Below are 20,354 nucleotides of genomic sequence, written 5' to 3'. Positions count from 1 at the left end.
AATTGCTCACCGCGTCATTTATTATCGCGGCTTAGCGTTGAGTGCGAGAACGCATCAAATTAGAATTCGACTTTATTATGCCGCGTTTGCTCAAATGGCGATTTCATTGTTGGAAATGTTAGTTTATCCAATTTAGATGCCAAACCTAATACGAGAAGAGTGGGGGACAGTACATGTATTGACACAAAGTAAGCAATTTGTAGGGACAAATGACTCATTATCTATGAACCATACAATTTACTGAATAAAAACAAGCTCCAACTGCCTGCTAGATGAATTGGTTTTACATGTTTGACGCTCAATACTATAAACTTATTTTAGAAATATATTCATTTAAGACCCTTTTAACTAGATATTCAGTGATTGATAATGATTGAAGCAACATGTTCACGAAGACATCATCATTCTGCGCTGCTGTCGTGTAAATTTCTATAATGTTGTCCAGAAACGTAAAATGTAAACAAATTTAGAGCCGCACTTTCGTTAATACAAAAGAAGCACTTTAAGGCAGCGTAAATGCGATTTTTTCGCCATTTCTGTCAGCGTCTCGTCAAAAAATTTTTCCATAAACGAATTTAATCAAAGCTCTATCACACCGATCCCAACTTTGTGTTGCGAAGCTCGTGAAAAAATTTCCGTCAAACACTTGCTTTATGAAGTTCGTCCAGCCTAAGTTACTGACCATTATTTCATAATCCCAGCAAAAGATACAGTTTCTTTAATTTTATCATGAAGATTTTGATTACCAGACCAGTCAAAACCGTATGCCGACAGCCCTGACACCAGCACAACCGTATTGCTTTTTCCCAAGTGTTGCTAGGAAGATACATTCTTTAACGTGTTTCTTGTGTATACGCGTCTATATGTAGAATGTGTATAGTTTATATGTATATATATATATATTTATAGATATATATGTATGCGAGTTTTCCCTGGTATAGGTGTACGAAAAGTCACAAAATACTACAGCATCTGCCGCTGCTCCCATTAACTGCAATCGTATAAAGCCATTTCACATTCCAGACTTCAGGTAGCCGAAGGTTTCTCGTGCTCTGTCCCTATCGGTTAGCGACGTCAGCGTCACTCAACTGCTCACAATCTTCTTTTCTTGGCATGGTTCCATGAAATCTGATCAAAAGCAGAAAAGTGTGACATCAGCGATTTCAGTGTCGTCGTTCATCTAAAGAAACAACTGCTTTCTCTAAAGAGGTAAAGGAAATTGAAATAAAAATCCTCTGAAATTTAGGCGCAGACCATTGCCACCAAGTCTCACCACAATGAACTGTCATTTATAGATGAGCAAAATCTTTAAATGGCCACACGCGACGTTACGAGATTTTCACTCGCGTCAACAGCGTTAGTAACAATTATCGTCAGCGTTCAGAGGAAAGAACAACCACACACAATTTATCATTTCATTGTTTCGGCGAATAAAGTTGTCAATCTCCACTTTGTCATGGTCTTTACGGGACGTTTTCAGATGACTGCGGCTGAAATACGAACTTGGATTGGAGAGAGAATAGAAATGCAACTTATTTTGACACTTAACACGACTTGCCCAATTTACAACTGCTCAATCAAGCCTCATAGCCAGTACCGGTCTAGCAGTTCGCGACCCAGGGTAGTTTACACGGAAAAATCGACTACTGTGCATGACAAGCTCGTAAAGATCGTTACCTTTTGACTAATAGGCACAGCAACATGACTTGTGCCGAAAGTTCGTCCGAACCACACTTCGCACGAGAAACCTTCTTGCAGCATCGTTAAAATATCGGCCAAGAGCGACAATGCACAGATAATCAGTTCATTTGTCGGAGAGCGGGTTTTCATATTTTGATTTGTCCTAGCCCGACAATGAACGGCTTTTATTTTTGGCCCAAACCTTGTTCAGAAGGATTTCTTTGCTCATGTTCGTCGCAGGAGTCTCTTTTAGTACATGCACAATAGATGTCCTATAGCCTCTTTTTGTCAACATATAATGTGCATACGCTCTGGCTATCACACTCGTGTATGATGTGTATCGACATAACCAACAAGCGCGTCAGCTGGCCGCAGATGAGCTGCATATTGTCCCAGACAACCACTTCCGTATCTGCAACTGCTTTCGACATTATGAGCAAGGTAACAGCAACGTTGCATTCTACATCAGCTGCAGATAATGAGACAATTGCACGTAACTACATTCATTGCTTTCTGTAGAAACTTTGATAAGAGATGAGCACTCTGAGTATCCCTGTCTTTCTCTCGTTCTAAGGGCATATTTTGGACACTTCTGTAATCGAGTAGAACAAGCAATATTTGGCTCCATATTATGGGCAACATATTCAGTGGAGCACGTTGTTGATTTTTGAATATTTCTTGGGAGAGTGGGGCAAATATATATCTGTCTCTGAAAAATCAGCAGGAAACGCTTTGCAGACATGTCGCCCTTGAAATAGCGTCATGTTTGGCAAGATTGCCGTGTACTTTGTCGCTTGCGCGCTGATATTGCGTAAGCGTGAGCAGCACCTCATCTGTGTTTTCCTGAGAAATGGCAAGTGTGCTAAATGATAGGTCCCAACCGTCTCTAGAAGGTTTAGCGTTACGAAATGCGTTAACAAAAAGGGGGACATGACGTGCGGCCACAGACAGGAGCTAGCTGTACAGAGTGGTCCACAGGTGAAAATGAACCGGAAGTCTAATTTAAAACACTGTGTAGGGGCAAACGACACGCCGAAATTTCTAAGCACCCATTATTTCTGAGCGTTAGTACGAAAGAAGGGAACTCAAACGGAGCAGGCCTAACACGACATCGTACAAATCTTGGGTGTTATTAGTGGTCATCGAGGAGCACTTGTGCAGAACATCTGTGGTTCTCTGGGTTTCTCGATAGCTCGAGCATAGGACTGAACGCGGAAAGCTAGCTGGACTAGACATTGATGTGTTTCTGCATCTTCTGGTCTACATAATGACATGGTGTCTACAAACAAATACATGGTCTCGTCACGAGGAGGCGTGGGCCCACTTTTTTTTTCATCTTCAAGAAGAGAAAGGCGATAACGGGAACATCGCCAATTCCTCCTCTCAAAAGTATATCTCCTAAAACGAACGTTCGGCCTCAATGCCGTGGCCCTGTCTACACGCTTCGCTCGCACAAAATACGAGTCAACGTGTAATAACACGTGATGCTTTAAAGTATTGAATGCGCAGTTTCGCCAGGGTGCACACGGGGATGAAATCCGGCACTTCTCTAACATTTGCATTGAGCCCTACATGACAGCCCTGAGGGGACGACTACGATAACAATGAACAGCGGCTGAACACGCGCCGAGAAATAGACGCCGAGTCGGTACATCTAACACAGAACTGTCCGAACTCTCGCCCATTCAAAGGAGGCAACTTCTCTGACGACATTTTGGGCCCATGAAGCCAGAGCTGACCGGAGTCGTTCAACCAGCAACTTCGCACGCTCTAATATCTGATTCTCCTGGAATGCATGTGGCTTCCTGAACGCGTTTTGGGGAGTTAATTATTTAGTATGCATAAGAGGACACTGTCTATAACACCAGGAGGGAAGTCCAGAAAGTGCAACTGAAGCGGAAGTGCCCGAACGGTCCATGTTCCTGATAAGAATAGCAGTGATGTACATCTCTTTCGAAGTATTCGCAAGCGTAATGCCAGTTACAAGGTTATGGTGCAGCTTTTAGTTCTACGGTAGCCAACCGGAGATAATCTCTGGTTAACCTCCCTGCCTTTCCTTTACCTTTTTTTCTCTCTTTAGTTCTACGCTGTTACCTTGGCATTATTATTGTAGGCCCCATTGAATACCTTGTGGTGCCTGCACAGGCTATAGAACAAGTTCTAGATAACAGTACTCTCGGACTCATTGTGACGCCTTGAAGATGTAAAAAAAGGCCAGACAGTTTGAGCAAAAGACAGTCATTTGAAATCCACAACAGAACGCGTGAAACGCCTTCGTCATTAAGTTGACAAGCGCTTGGCCGACCACTTTTAATGGCCTTATTCCAAGCGAACACTCGCTGTCCAAATGTTTCCTAGTTTCTTGCAACAACGAGTTAAACCACGTGCAACCGGAACGACTACCGGTCCGCTCAAGACTTCATGCACCCCTTTCGCCTTTTCAATCCAAGCGTATGACGCGAGGCTTCATAGCGTCAAGTGTTCAAGGATGTAAGTGCCACAGTTTGGTCCCGGGGTGAGACTGGGTAGGTCGGGGGCACGATTTGGCGCGACGTACGAAAGCCATCCCTGCTGGACACTTACTTCTATTTGAAAACGACAGTTTCAAACAAGCGTTCTCATTTTTTTTTGGCGCAGTGAGAGCGAAAATCTGGGTGGCTGGAAAAGCGGGAAAGAATCGATGCAAAGCGTCTATTTTTTCTTGGGTCGACTCCTCCTTATCTGTAGCAGATAAAGCAGCGATACTTTATTTCGAGCGCTGCAAGGTTAAAAAAAAAACTTAAATCCAAATTTTATAGCATCTTTGACGCGCCTTTACTTAGGTGGCACAGGCGATTCTCTGAGAAATATGCATGATGTTTATGACAAGTGTATTCGGGGAATGTAGGGTTTTGGTACCGCATTACCATTGTAAATAAAGGAATCTAAGGCTTAAACAACAGAAGCAAACAACATGATGATTCATCAAAAAGACAAAAAAAAAAAACTGCGTGAAAATATATATGCATCACACAATATCAGTTTTACCAGGCTCGGGCTTTTTCTGGAATTATGCGCCCATAAACGAGGGTATTGCTAGCTGTTCAGGACATGGTCGTGCTTATCTTAAACATCTAATTGTTTAATGGTTAGTGGATCTTGAATAGAAGCGGCCATTAACAAGATACCATCGAGAAATTCGGCTGACCATTTCAGTAAATAACACAGTCTGTATGGCGAAGAATCCCTACGAGTACGTGTTATCACTAACAGTGGCACCGACCATCAACACACTTGGTTTCCGTCCACCTTGTCACAAAGAGAGATCACTCGATATTGCGTGCAGAAAAGAAGCGAGTAAACAGGGCATCTCTCCTTTTGCCCGCAGGAGTGCCCGTCCAGCAGGGAAGGCCTTCAGACACCGACACCGAAAAAGCAACGATGAGCGCCGCGCCAAGCGCGGCATTTATAGCACCATTGGTCTCCTCCAGCCCCTTATTGAGAAGGAGAGGGTGATACTTAGCATACGGAGCGAGACCAAAGTATTACCAGACAAGTACTATCGGACAACAACGTGTCCCCACCACGTGCAGGCGAGAAGGGCGGAGGAGCCGAGAGAAATAGCAGTAGTAGTAGCAGCGATACCATGCAGTAATGGCACAGCAAGTAGAGATATAGCGATGCGACACATACAGAGATAAAGAGCCCGCGGTTGTACGCTCATCAAGTGCTGCAGTGTGAGTGAGAAAGAGATGGTCGTCGGCACCCGGCGCAGCCGTGAGTCTTTGGCAGAAAGGGGCTTTTGAAGCACCGCAACTGAAAAGCTGCGGGGAAACCCACGTTGCTAAAGATTTTGGCCGCACACACATTAACGCTAATACTAATAACCGATCCGCGTGAGGAACCGTGCCGTGACGCGTGCTTAATTGCCTGTAACGCATCACAATGGACTATAGCATTCACGCCGAGGAATGTGCCACACGACTGCGAGAATAGGCAAGCAGCTCTCGCGACTGCCCCGTGGACAGCGCCGCATGATTCAGCGCGTACGTGAGCGAATCAGGGACGGTCACCTGAAGCGACGCAGCGGCTGAGCGTTTGCACCGGGGCGCCAGAAGCTGACGGCACCAAACGCTGACTGCGTCAAAAGTACTCCATCTCGCACCGTCGACAAAACGAATGACAGTCTTCTGCATAGCGATCTTTTGGCGAAAGCACGCCCGCCAAAGCTAGTATAACGAGCGCATAAAAGGTAGGCCGCGCTGCTATGGCGGGCCTCCCGGCCATCACGAGGTCCGATTGCCGTATATTCCGAAAGCCCACCCCCCATATGTGCCACTGATTGGCGGTGGCCGTCAAGAGTTCGTGGCACAGGGACAAATGGCGAAGAAGAGCCGCCGCTAGTAGCGCGGCTCTTCGTCCCATCATCAGGGCGGCTTCCTGCGCAGGGCGTTGTGCAGGAAGGCCAACTTTCGCTCCAGCGCCTGCTTTTCGCGCACCGCCTCGCGCAGCAGGTTGAGCAGGCGACGCTCGGAGTCGCGCCAGCGGCGAACGAGCTGCTCCCGCGACAGGCCCTGTAGGCAGACGTCGTCCAGTGCTCTGGACGGCGCCAGGGTCACTCGCCGGGGCTCCCAGGGCGGCCGTAGTTGCGAGAGGTCACCCAGGGACCTCGCTCGCCGCCGACGCACCGGCACGCGCGGTGAGACGAGGGTCTCGAGGCTGACGCTGAGGAGTGCGCCCGCGCCCCGCAGGCGGGGCGAGCCCGGACGGGAGGTAGGACTGCTGCTGCTCGTTGATGGGGAGCCTGCAAAAAGGTGGTACGTCGGCACAGTAGTGCCTGGTTCCCTCTTGACGCAACAACCCGCCACAGGCCTGACGATCTCGATATGCATTTTGGTGTCGTTTACAACATAATACTTGTTGTGTTTGTCGGCGATTACTTTCCTTGCAAGTACCTTCCCTGGTCACACTTTTGTCGTAATCATTGTGCTAGATGGTATGTCATTATTGCTGACACACACACACACACACATATATATATATATATATATATATATATATATATATATATATATATATATATATATATAGAACATCAAGCCAGCAAACAACCATATCATATGTAGATATAGTAGCTTAAAATGCTCACATGCAGAAAACTACGGAGAATACTAATAACATAAAGTTTTGAATATTCCTAATACACAACGCCGCCTATGTCTGTTGAACATTAGTTATTTCTGCTCAATTGCCAGATATTTTGCTGCAATAGTTGTGCCATATCCTCTGTTATATCCTTGCCGAAATAGTTACTTAAAATGGTCACATGCATATCTTTTTTTTGTTTAAATCTCGTATTTTATTCGGTGTCCGTCTATCTGCCACTACGCTGAGTACCGCTACATTCAGCACCGACAAAAAACGACTGCCGAATTTTAGCACCGCCAGACGAATCTCTCGTGCTCACCTCCAAGCTCCCGGACCAAAAGGGGCCCGCTACTGGATGTAGCGCTGAGTGGGCCATCATCCTGGCGGCTAGTTGGCGAGTCGGCCTCCTCGCCTGCTCGTTCCGACTGTTGCTGTTGAACACTGCGCGGCATTTGCACAAAGTGAATCTCCGGCAATAAACACTACAAGAGATTAGGGAGAGCACCTAATTCACCGCAGAATATAGGAAATACTAACTGGTTCGCACAAGCTACGTGACGCGCTTTGTTACCGCTATCAACCACTGTTCTGAGTCACGAATACATTTCAATCCCTTCGTCTTTCGCGTGATGGAGGAAAACACTTGCTCAGTGTTATTATGGCTAATGTTGTTACAGTATCTGTCTTCATTCTTCAAGAACTCTGTTACTTGACGAAATGCTCGAAATGCCAGAGCAAATGGCTTTTGGAACGTTTCACACGTCCTACTCATCTGCGTCTACTCAACTATACGCTTAACTTCATCTACGAAGCAGTCTACGGCTGCTTCGTAAATTAGTAGGATGTATTTGCTCTTTTGCACCATTAGCGTACTGCCGATGCCACCAGCATAGGTGGCGAAACGTCTGTTTTGTTTTGACCTTTTGTTGAGTAAATCCAGTGGTAAAGAAGTGTACAAGAACTTTGTTTCTGCAAGACATTTAACTAAGCAAGAAAGACGACGACGTCACGAAGGCGGAACAATGAACAACAATGACAACCTATCGCACTCTCGGACTTCGGTTCAATAAAACCAGGTTTCGAAACTTACACAGCAAATGTGCACCAGACTGCCGGAAGCGGTTGGCTAGTCACTCAGATTTCGATCAACGATGTAAAAAGATGGCCACGACATTACAATTAAGACAACCTGTGACAGCACCACTTGGTTTCTTCAAGTACATCAAACATTGTGCAATGATGTGCGTCCAGCACTCAAATAATACTCTAATGTTGCTGGAGCATTCATGTAATGTGCCTAACGAATTGCGTACGAAAGTTGAACTTAGTGCAATGAACACATAGTTTTAAGCGGCAGATCGCCTGATCGCCTCAAGCACTAGGACCATGCAATCCTACTGACAAAACAACCCCGCGTTTTCTCGTAACTTCGCGTTTTCCGGTTCATTCGTAAACACAAATGCGAATTGCTCCACTGTGAGAAACAATTTTCTACAAAATATAAATGTATGGAACTGTGCGCGCACACATAAGTATTATCACTAAGGAAATATACTAAGAGCTCAAGAAGTCAAAGCTTAAGAACTCAAGACGTCAAAGTGACGTGTACGCATTAAAGATGCATTAATGTGCCGAACAAAACTGAACTTTCAGAATAGCCGGCGACTGCCCCGTTCTGAAAGGAATAGAAGATGTCTGCCCACCGATCCCTCTGACACAGGCTACTTGGAACTGCTGGGTAGAACAGATTTATTTGCGCATAACACAAATTTTCACCTGGCAGTGTAGCGTTGTTGAGGCCTTTCGGCACGTATACGACATCGCTCTGCCTACTCTTGTTAGCTGTGGATCCATTCTAGCGGCATTTTTAACCTTCCGTTGCACGCCGCCGCGATTTTGGACAGCCACCACAAGCCAAGCAAGGGGAAGCGGACCAATCGCAGACGCCGGCAGAACCCTTCACATTCGGTTATCTAATGCGCTGGCTCGGCCCTACCAAAACTCTCTCCAATTCTGCGTGCTCCTCGCCTCTTGTCAGCCAATTAGATAAGAAAAACCTTGTCAAAGTAGGCAATGCTGTTCGTTTTGAAAGCAAACAAAGGTGACTTCCTATAAATGAGTAGAGTGTTTGATTGGGCGGATCAAACAATGCTGTGGGTCACTGCCCGATCCTTGCGCCGGCGGTTGCGTGAATTTGACGTCAGGAGATTAGAATAAAAACAGGTTGAAATAATTTTACGTTATAGGGCCCCTGGTTTTATCATTTCGGCATAGCTTATGAGTGGCGTGGTGCATAAACATAAAAATTGCGTGAGATCGAAGTTCGAACCTTTGTGGAGGATCATTATATAGCATTGGATTACACGTTGGTTAGGGCGAAAGTAAAGACAACTGTACGCATCGCCGGTAGTTGTAAAACACTTACTATATTACCCGCTTCACTAAAGCTTTGATGCACATAGTTGCCTAAATGTGCCTTAGATCGGCATATGTTTTTAAACACAGCCCTGTTTCATGCACTGAAGCTCACACGATAAAATCACTAGATCCTCCCCTGTCGAGGGAATGGGGGTAAGCGAAGCTTATCGTATGTTTCTTTGGTGTTCATCCGAACGAATTGCACTGACGAGCACCACGTTGTGCTCGAACCACAACCGGACACACACACTGCAGCTGACTCCGAAGTTCCGGTTGAGAAAATAGCGCTGAAACATGGCCGTCGCACCGGGGATGTTGGCGCTAGCGTTGCCGAGGCGTGCACCACCGTTGTCGGGTTCCTGGAGGGCTAGACGAGGCTGACGCTTGGCCTCAACATCGCGCTCCCTCAACTCCGGGTCCGCGGCTCTGCGCAGACGTTTCGCCTGGGCTTTGGAAGCCCTCACGCTAGAATGGGTACGTCGACGACGAACCCTTTCCCGAGCGCGTTCATTCTGGATAGATTTCTATGAAATTTCTTAAATTAAATCTGTCCGTTACGTAAGACAATGAATGGCTCATACCCCCTTAAGCAATGGCTGATACCCCCGTGAACGCGGCCTCCCCATTACGACGACAGAAGAGAAGCGAAATTCTACGCTGGAATGATTAGCGACAACGCAGCAAGCTGTGGAAGCAGACGACGACGACAAACGCGGGAGCAGTGGCACGAGCGCGTGCCGAGCACGAGCACGAGTGCAAACCGAGGAGTGCCAATGAGCCAGCTGCGGAAGATGACGACGACGCTCGAGCCAATGCTGATGGTGATAATTTTGTGCATACGTGGACGCTACCGAAATATGTGAGTTAAACCAAGCTTCGCTTGAATAACTGGAACGGCAGTGCACTTTGTCGCATGCTTAGGAATGAATATTTATAAGCCTCTGTCATCCTGAGAATCCATTCCAAGTGGATACGCCCTTCGAACTAACCGGCTGGAGTTGGGAATTCGCGATATGTACCACAAAGTACTATATTAGTACTTTATTGTGCATTTTATTTATGCGTATTATTATTATTATTATTATTATTATTATTATTATTATTATTATTATTATTATTATTATTATTATTATTATTATTATTATGCGCGTATTTATGTACAAATGTACATAACTGCATGATTTGTGCCATCAATAAGGTAATTTGTAAAATTCTGTTAATTAGTCACTCATCTATTTTGAGTTCTCCCGCCTCCTCGAGTAATCGAGCTCAATTACTAGATATGTGCTATCTGCCACAAACAATCCTTAAAAATTCTATATGCTCTCAAAAGAAAAAAAAAAAAAACACTCGTCCGATACTCAAGTCAGTTACGACGCCCACTGGCGCTTGCTTCAATATCGGCGTCCTTCGGGAACTCTGTTTTGGAGCGCAGAGGCACAGAATGCAGGTGCAGTGCTGTTTTGCGGGAACAGCTTGCTTGCACTGAAATCATAGGTCTGTCACCACGTACAACGTTAGCATGCGAGAGAGAGAAATACTTTATTTGGAGGAAATACAGAGACTGGCCTAAACTGGCGTGCTCTAGCCTGCTACGCTGGACGGGGTCAGAGTTAAGGGGAGTTCAAGCACAGTGACGAATGATGAGTTGCTCATGCCCGTCACTCAGTGGCAAAACTACAGGTTAGTTAAACATTAGAGCTGGAACTTCCTGAACACACCTCATAAGTTCAGGTGAACCTGAACACTGCTTCATTGACCAGTCTGATCTATTTACGGATAAAGTATCCGTGCTTTTAGATGACAGGCACATTAATTTAAATGTGCTTGCAGACATTTATGTACAATAGATAACCTCGCGCATTAAAAAAATGACCATATGAAAGTTCTTTATTTCTCTTGTCACCGTTGTCACCTTTTCATTTCTTTTGAGCCACTTTTACGCTTTATGTTATTTGATGAGGTAGCATTTGTTTACACTTTAAAAAATAAGAAAATGGCCCAATTACGTTAGCAGTAAATCCGACACAGGGATAGTGTGAATTGAAAAATTAAGTTCTCTACACCACGCACTACAGCACGCTATGTTCTACAGCTCCTGTCAGAAATTTCAGGTCGTGGCAGTGACGTCACACGAGGTAATCAAATGCGAGTGATTTGGCAGATTTCCTTTTAAGTTTGCTGGCGTTTTCGTAGGTGCGAACGAAAACATTGACGACGAACTTATAACTAAGGGTACTTACGCCCGACGCACTTCTTGGATCATCTCAAAGAACTGGGACTTGCTCTTCCTACGGCGAGCCTCCTCCTTGATTTTCTGGAATAACAAGCTTTGTTTTACGAGTGACAACCCCTGCCTGTCCTTATATGTTCACGTATCTGCAATATTTCCGTATTCGTATCTATTCATGTTTCTGTTCACGTATCTGTTTTTGACTTGTTTGTTCTCTACACAAGTAAACATCGATGCTAACAACATATCGCCTGTATTTTTTGCATTACAGAGAGCGAAAATAGGCAATGTATTTTGCATAGGAACGACGAGAAGTTGCAGTGGCTTCGGTTTGGCATCTTTCTCAGAGAGAGAGAGAGAGAGGGCACGAAGACGCGTTTGGCGACTGATACTTCGTCTTCCACTGTGACTTAGTCCTTGTTAAAATAGCATATAAAGTGCTGGCTTTCTTTCTCTCGGTTTTATGTAAGAACATATTTTATAAAACATAAGACTTGACGCTTGGTCGTAGAGGTATGTCGAGCGTAAACAGGCAGCAGTAGATCGCTGAGACTCGAGTAAAGCTGAGGTGTGCAATGTTCGAGTAAAGCTGAGGCCAAACGTGCGAAACTTGCTGAGGCAATCACACTAATGCGTTTTCTGCATATTTCTTGCCATAATCTGCTCGAGTTGACAATTTTGCAAGATGTATTATGTGATAATCAAGAAGTTTTACGGAGGTTTACCTTCAAGAAAGCTTCGTTTGCTCAGCCGTGCCCCCTGTTGTAAACAAAGCCACGTTCCCAGTGCGAACGATCCACTTTCCAGCATTGTCATGGTGTGACATTGTTCTTTAAGAAATTCGCATAGACGGTAGCACCAGTAGCGTGTAAGTAGCGTTATAGGAAAGTCTATGTGTATGCAGGTGGAAAGATAGACAACAATATGCAAGTGCAGACACTTACTCGCTTAACGCTCTTCTGGAACAGACTGGCGATTTGACCTTCCCGTAGGTTGCTCACAATCTCCTTGGCCGAGTGATGTGGGGATACCAGCTCCACTGTGTTGATGAAGCGGTACAGTTTCTAGAACAAAAATGGTAAAGAGGCATTCATGGGTTATACATCGAAAACTGTCATAAACAAAACTATTAAATTTTTAATTACATTATGGGGTTTTACGTGCCAAAACCACGATCTGATTATGAGGCACGCCGCAGTGGGGGACTCCGGAAATTTGGACCACCTGGGGTTCTTTAACGTGCACCTAAATCTACGTACACGGGTGTTTTCGCATTTCGCCCACATCGAAATGCGGCCGCCATGGCCGGGATTCGATCCCGCGGCCTCGTGCTCAGCAGCCCATACAGAAAACTATGTTCTTTATGCCTGAGCACACTGCATCTTCTGTGTAGGCATGCGAAGTCGCGAATTTTTCAATACAGCAACGCGTTCGTATACTGATTTCAGTTTGTAGATTGCTTACACGTAAGGAGACCTTCCTGCCGTTAGAGTGCTCGAGCTCTTCTAATTTCACATTCCGTACGAATCCGCAAAGTGACGTTCTTCTTTTAGGGGCGGAGCACCTTAGGGCCGAGCCTTGTCCCTCCCTCGTCGTCGCCCGTCGTCCGTAGCTCTGGTTTGCATGGAGACCGCTAGGGGCGCTGCGGTGCACAAGGGCGTTCGTTCCCGACGCGCGCTCTCTTTCTCTCTTCAGCCATGGATGATAACGGTCGCTTCTGATAACGGCGCGCCCGCTATGGATGAAAAGGCGAGAGTGGCGGCTCAACTGCAAGCGGAGTCGAAGGCTCGCAAAGCTGCTGCAGCACGGCGACGCAGACAACAAGCGGACCCGTAGTCTAGGACGCGGGAAGCTGCAGCAAAACGGCAACGCCGGCAAGCGGACGCGGAGCTGAGGGCTCGAGAAGCTGCAGCAGCACGGCAACGCTGGCATGCGGACCCGGACCTGAGGGCTTGCAAATCTGCAGCAGTACGGCAACGCTGGCAAGCGGACCCAGAGCTGAGGGCTCGCGAAGTTCGCGCTTCAACCGAGCATCGGCGCCACCAACATCAGGTAGAGAACGCTTCCGGCGTTTTGCCGCCGCTGCCCGCGCTCTCGCCGCCTCTTTGGCCGCTTGCCGGCGTCGGGGGATTCAGGGTTAACCGAATGATCCCGCGGTGCTTCGTCCACTCATCATCATTCACTTCGTGGATATGCGGGGATTTTTTTATTATCCGAAGTTTCTTTCGGTTCTCAATTTTATACATGCCTCAAGGTGTAGCCAATTGTCTCTTAGTTCTATTTTCTCCACGTTTCCACAATATTTCTTCTACCATGAAGTATCATGCAACCATGAATAAAGCAATTCAAAGACGAGCAATATCACCTTACGAATATTTTGAATTTAGAGATTCTTAATGAGGACCAAAAACAGTAAGAGCCACTCCAATGTCACTAATTTAGGCGGCTGTCATAGAGCCTAATCTCAGCGTGTGAGTTGCAGAAAGACAGGAACTAGGCCCCTAAATATTCGGTTTTTCGATGTGAAAATTTCACCACACTTTCTGACATCATGACTGCCGAATGCAACACTGTTGAACACTGTGTGCACATATATCTAATCTCGACTAATCTTAAGTACTCGTCGCCTTCTTCAAAGAAATGCACGCAAAGCAGGGCCACAGATAAAAATATTTTATTTTGCACTTAGTCATCGTTACTCTTGTGAGCTCAAGGTTCAGTAAGTCAAAAGTAAACGGAACACAGTATTTGCAAAACAAAAAACAAATGCCCGCGACGTCGTGGCACATAAACTTTAACTTAAAGTTCCAAGCTTTAGTAGCTTCTGCTAGTTACAAAGTGATTCACGATATGGAAAGCTCATGCCTGAAAAACAGCAGAGATTAGCATTTATCGCGCATTTCACTGAACTTTTGTGACCGATTCTACAACACACTGAAGGGCGTGGACATATTCTACAGCATACTGAAGCAGTCAAATATTCGGGCGTTCTCTCATGTTAAAATGACAACTTCCGAGTATTCGAATGTGAGGTCAATTAAGTATAGAATGGGTGCTCAGTGTCCACCAGCATAACCGAAACAGTAGACACCACCCACCTGGCTGAAAAACATGAGGTTTGGGCTCTTCCAGAAGCAGTTTCGCGAGCGGGCCCTAAGGCCCGGCAGAGCGTAGCGGAAGACGAGGTGCTCGATGATGAGAACGAGCGAGCCGGCCAGCAGACCGACCAGCAGCATCAGGAACAGGCCGGCCACCGCGCGCACGCCAAGCGGAAGCGGCTTGTCCAGCCGCTGCAGCAGGCCATCCTGCGTTTTCATCGCATCGCAGGTTATCGGCCCATTGCGGGACGTCGAAAACCCCATTCGAGGCTCATACTCTCTGGGCGTAGCCCAGGTAGTAGACGTGCGCATCCGTCTATCCTTAGAGGCACACTAAAAGGAAAATAATAATACGAGCTAGATTGAACAATTAAGCTTTTGTAATAACTAATTCGTCAATCGCAGCGAGAAGAGAGCTTCTGTAAGCGAGAAAATGACGAATAGCAAGTCGGAGCGGTGCGACCTGTCGAAGACTATGGTAGCTATCATGTGACGTCAACATGGCTGTTTCACAGACAGTGACATAGAGGGAGGCCACGTGAAGAGTACGTCAACTCGTCCGATTGTCGCGGGCGGTTCATACTGAGGCACAGCAGCGTGGCGGTCAGCATAAATTTGCTACTCAACTAAGTGCCCGGAGAATCTGCTCGGAGAGTGATGAGTGATGAAGTACGCAGAGAGTGATGATTGACGTCCAGACGGGTACTCTATAGATCTAGCTCGACTTAGTATTTTCCTTTAGTGTCCTTTTAACAAACTACTTAATGAGCCCACAGACTTGAGGAGGGACCGACTGACCCAACATGACCAACATGGCCGCTTTAACGGAGTTCTTCCACGGCCTGTGGAATTTGACCCTACCAGAAGAAGCGGGCCGACTCCAACCAAGAGGCGACACTATCAACATCGCACACTCAATCCCTCTTGCCGTCACCTCTCGCTCTGGCCCCAACACACAGCAGCCTCGGATATGGGGCCGAAAGCCAATGAATGTTTCTCGATCGCTCGTTTTCACTATCCCATTGAACTAAGGGCAAACTGAGCTCACATCTTAACAGATAACAGTGAAAGGTACATTAAAATAAATAAAATTAAATTATGGGATTTTACGTGCCAAACTTACGATCTGATTATGAGGCACACCGTAGTGGGGACTCCGGAATACCTTGGACCACCTTGGGTTCTTTAACGTGCGTTTTGTTACGCAGAAGATAACAGATGCGCTTGTTCCATTCAGTGTTGTTCGTCCAAAGAAGCACTCAACATGGCCTTTATCGAATACCACGACGAACGTGTTGGTCGTGGTATTTTACCACTTTCCCCAACAAAGAGAGTTGGGGAAAGTGGTAAAACAAGCAACGTCTGATACGTCGATAATAAAACTGCTGATCTAGAAATATACGCATATCTCAGTATACAGAAAAATAGCACTTACATAAGCAATCGCTTGAACATATACTCAGTCACAATCGCAAAGATATCGCGAATATCTGCTATATAAAGTTGCGGATGCTTCCACTTCCGAAAATTCAAGCATGAGGTTGCAAACATTCTTGTTAATTTGCGACACATCAAACTTCGTTTCGACTCTAAAGGTATGTTCAGGCTCTCGCCATTATTGCAACACAAGAATAACTACGTTGTTCGTTAGGTTGAATTCTGAAGGCAGCGGAAATTATCATTTCAAAAGTATTTTGTGCTTATTTATATATTTAGCTTTTCTGACAACCAATCTGCAGTGCAAAATGATCACATTAGGTTCTGTATGACTGACTGCGAGCGCAATGACGTGTTGAGTCTGTGCAAAAGCAAAATTTGTTTTCTTATACATTGCTCGAAAACCTTTCTGAGTAATCCTGTAGCTTTTTACTCCATTGCATGTTGCTGGCAGAGAGACCCGTAAATGTTTTTTCTTTTACAAACCTGGAATAAATGAGGTTGCACAAATCTGGGCCTATATTATAGTATTGCACATGCGATTTCAGCCGAATATTAATATTTTGCTGAATCTTCAATAATAATCCTGAAGAAGAGGTCCACAGAAACCACGACAAATCTCACAAACCACACTAAAATTAAAACAAGACTCTGCTGAAGTATGCTACAGTATCTCTACAGAAACACTGCCATTGCTTTCTGCCATAGCACCAGATCGCCGAGCTTTTCAAGACCACGGCTCCTAAGCCTCCCGCAAGTTTTTATTGGCGTGTGGGTTATATGAGTTCCGATACAGGGCTCGACGACAGCTCTCGTTGTACCAGAAGCCTCGGACGAAGATCTACGAGCTTCCTCGGAGTGGAATTTCTTATTTGAGTGCCGCAACAGCCGAAGTCATAACGCACAGATGTTTTATAGAGGGGGGCGTGACCAACATTTGGTATTTACATGTGGAGAGAAAAAAATGTCGCAGTTTAGCCCGAAAGGCGAAACATCAATTGCGATAGCAAATTAGTAGAGAGCTATTCGGAGTAGGGATAGTAGTTTTATCGGCTGCATAAACTCGGACACATTCGCTTACTAACTGAATTAACAAGCGTGGTGTCAGCGCGCACAGCGCAAACATGAATAGATCACACTCAATGACCGCAGGCAACCACTGTCAAAACGCTGGCAGCAAGCGCAGCCGCCGCAGCGAGCGAAGGTTCGTGCGGTATATCGCTTCAACGGAAACTGAGCGGCGAGTACACAGCGCATACAAAGGTCAGAGCCGTGTGGAGATCGCTTTTAAGAGACGGTGTGGGCGACGGCCGCAGCCGGGAAAAGTACAAGCGCAGTTGGTGGCAGAGTAAAAGCTGCCCCCCCCCCCTCCCTCCCGCGCTGCGTTCCCGCTCTCCTCCTTTCGCGTGGGAAATTGAGTGGCCAGTTCCCCTTGCACCCGGTTGCAAGATACGCATTTCGTACCGCAGCACAGTGTCGCCCCGCCTCCCTCCCTCCCTTCCATACCCCCACGGCTTTTTGCGCGACGGAAGTCGCGTTTGCTTTCCGCCGTGCATTCGCTATCTGTGATAGCGCGCGTCCCCCGCGCGCTTTCACTCGCGCATACGGCGCGCGGCGACGATATTATCGCCCTTGGACTTTATACGGAACCTCATGGCGACGGCGACGACGCCTACGGCAGAAATCTGCTTGAAGTGTCCATATAATTGCTATCGCAATAAAAAAAAAACAGAACGCCTCGCGCACGAGGGTCACCCACCTGTAGACAGGGCGCGCGGCCGTACCACTTGCTGTGCAGTTGGTCGAGGTAGCCTAGCGCGTTGTAGCGCAGCACCAGCTCCGAGATCCCTTTAGCGAGAGGAAATCCGCGGGTCATCCCCACGGCGTACGCGTCGTCGAAGATGGAGTCCCCCAGCAGCCGCAGCCGGCAGCTGGGCTCATTGGCCCGGTAGTAGTTGAGCACAGCCGTGTCGCCGATGAGCACGTCGAGCGCCCCCGACCGGAGGGACTCGAGCCCGTCCTCGAGTGTGGGCACGCCGAAGCGCTGGATGTGCTCCCACAGACGCTTGTTCTCGGCGAACACGTAGCCCTCGGCGGCAGTGCCGCGGGCCGTGCCCGTGCGTTGGCTCAGGAGCTGCGAGCACCGAGAGAGACATGAGCATTGCTATCCGCGTATTTTGTGTGCGCCAGCCTGATGACGTGTGGCTCTGAAACCGAGAAGCAGTCGCTAAGGTCAATCAATCGCTATGGGAACTGGCTCCCGTATTCACTCTCCATCCTCTCTTATATTTCTTAAAATTCCCCGAGTGCTGGGGTGTTACATAAGGGGAGGGATTTGCAGATGTACATGTGTGATAACACACACCCCAATGACCGGCTGCCTTCGATAATATTATGTCCAGCATGAGGATTAGTTGGAATTTGCTGTTACTAACAATCCTAGCCAAGATACTTTTTTCCTGAATGCAGGCACAGGGACGAAGACAGCGTTGTCTTCCTGTTGTCGCATCTTTCTCCGACCCTGGTTTGTTATACGGTTGATAATTATGAAGCAATACCAACAAGACTAATTTATCATTCTGCTAAATGAAAATTAATATACAAGAACATACATTGAAATAGAACACCCGGTCTTAAATACACGCGTAGCCACGCCTATTTACAGCAGGCGATTATTATTCATTGCTTCTGCAAACACAGATGGGCTAAAATTGTTCGTTAGAGCAGATGCTAAGCCAGCTGTGACGTTGGACTATGTCGGCCCATGGCAAGACAGCACTTACGAACAAAAGCTTTGTGAATACGTGGTGTCCAAATCACGACTGTCATGAGATGTTTCCGGCTCCTGCTATCGTTTTCGGTGCATGCCGTCAGGAAAAGCGTAGCCTTCGGAATCAGTTTCTGTAACTACGATGAGGCTGTCGCTTGGGCCTGGATTTGGACACCCCTAGTCAGCCCATGAAGTGTTGCTCAGCGCGTACATCTAGGTCAAAGGGCTAAGTACTCACGTCGTAGTGAATGTGAACAACCAGAAACAGTGCCAAAATTGTGAGTTCGGAATTTAAGTTCTTTGTTGGGCGTACCTGTGCGCAGCGAGGCAAGCAACTCTCAAATCTCAAGAGTGGTGAGCGCAGTCGTCGGTCTCGAAACTAACCTGATGGGACAGGTGTATCCGCACTTTATCCCCTTTGGTCAGGAATTTTGATGGACGTTCGAGAACCATGGTGAAAGTACGTCATTTTTTTCCCGAAAACACTGCACACTCCAACATGGTAGGATGAAGCTTTGCGCATGTTCTTTTAAGACATCGTATTTAAAGAGTAATTATATAATTTATTCAACACTAACTACACCATGCATGTTTTCATTAAATATTTCAATCGCAGGCTCAAAGCACGCGTAGAAGTTAACTATTCGCTGAAAGCATTACGAGGAAGGAATTACTATTCTTTCGCAACTGCTGTAGAAACACGGGACGCTGGACGCTCCGCGAAACATGGCTTCGGCAATGTGGTCAGCTGTTAATGAATAAATAAATTCTGGGGTTTTACGGGCTAAAACCATGACATGATTACGAGGCACAGCGTAGTGGGGGACTCCTGAATAATTTTGACCACCTGGGTTCCTTTTAAGCGTGCAACCAATGCACGGTACATGGGCGTCCGTGCATTTCACCCCCATCGAAATGCGATGGGGGTGAAGTGAGATGGGGGGCGAAATGAGACACGCCGCCTTATGTATAGAACTTGAGGCGACGTCCAAGAAATTTTAGATGCTGTACGCGCATCTTGTGCCGAGCGACTTTTTGACCGCGATAATAAAGCGTCAATGAACATCAGAAAAAAAAACTAAAGCAACGACACGTAGGTGTAACGACGGCGTCCGTTCTACTGCACCACTCTATGGGCCGTTCGCACAGGATATAAGAGTGACATTCTTGCTAAAGATTATCGGTCCGGCAAGAACAGACAATATTTAGACAACAAGCATGACTAGTGCTATATATACCTCGCAATTATTCGCCTGCTTATCTTACTTGGTCTTCGAGGTATTCCTTGATGCCTTTTTGATAAAATACTTGTACCTGAGTACAAGTAGCTGAGAAATAATGCTTGCGCTCACATGCCATGCTGCCAAGTGTCTTGTATAAAAAATTCTTTGTATTGTTAGCCAGGAGCTGTACTTTATAACTTACGCGTATACATCGTTTGTACACACATGTTTGTACGAGTACTTTTGCGAACACTGTCCAACTACTGTTTACTCGTGGTCGTGGCTATGATCTCTGTCAGGCTTAGCCCGTTTAATCTTAGCCTCGCCCTCGATCAAAAGGATGAAGAAAAACACCATTATTTTTAGGA

At 46.5% G+C, this 20,354-nt stretch overlaps 1 protein-coding gene across 1 annotated transcript in view; it reads right to left on the bottom strand.

The window, feature by feature from the left end:
- Window positions 1–5,091: 5,091 nt before the first annotated feature.
- LOC119432915 (glutamate receptor ionotropic, NMDA 2C-like) overlaps window positions 5,092–20,354 on the bottom strand; it is an 83,026-nt gene continuing 67,763 nt past the window's right edge. Inside the window, exons 10-15 of the mRNA XM_049658307.1 lie at window positions 17,753–18,127; window positions 14,557–14,763; window positions 12,403–12,522; window positions 11,469–11,542; window positions 7,133–7,248; window positions 5,092–6,466 (exon numbers count right to left, since the gene is read on the bottom strand). Coding sequence (XP_049514264.1) covers window positions 6,087–6,466; window positions 7,133–7,248; window positions 11,469–11,542; window positions 12,403–12,522; window positions 14,557–14,763; window positions 17,753–18,127 — 1,272 coding nt within the window. The 3' untranslated portion in view covers window positions 5,092–6,086. The remainder of the gene's footprint in view (window positions 6,467–7,132; window positions 7,249–11,468; window positions 11,543–12,402; window positions 12,523–14,556; window positions 14,764–17,752; window positions 18,128–20,354) is intronic.

The sequence above is a fragment of the Dermacentor silvarum genome, chromosome 11 (assembly GCF_013339745.2).
Source record: "Dermacentor silvarum isolate Dsil-2018 chromosome 11, BIME_Dsil_1.4, whole genome shotgun sequence".
In the NCBI taxonomy this organism is placed as follows: Eukaryota; Metazoa; Arthropoda; class Arachnida; order Ixodida; family Ixodidae; genus Dermacentor; species Dermacentor silvarum.
Note: the sequence above shows the minus strand (reverse complement) of the source record. Positions and strands in the feature narration are given on the sequence as shown.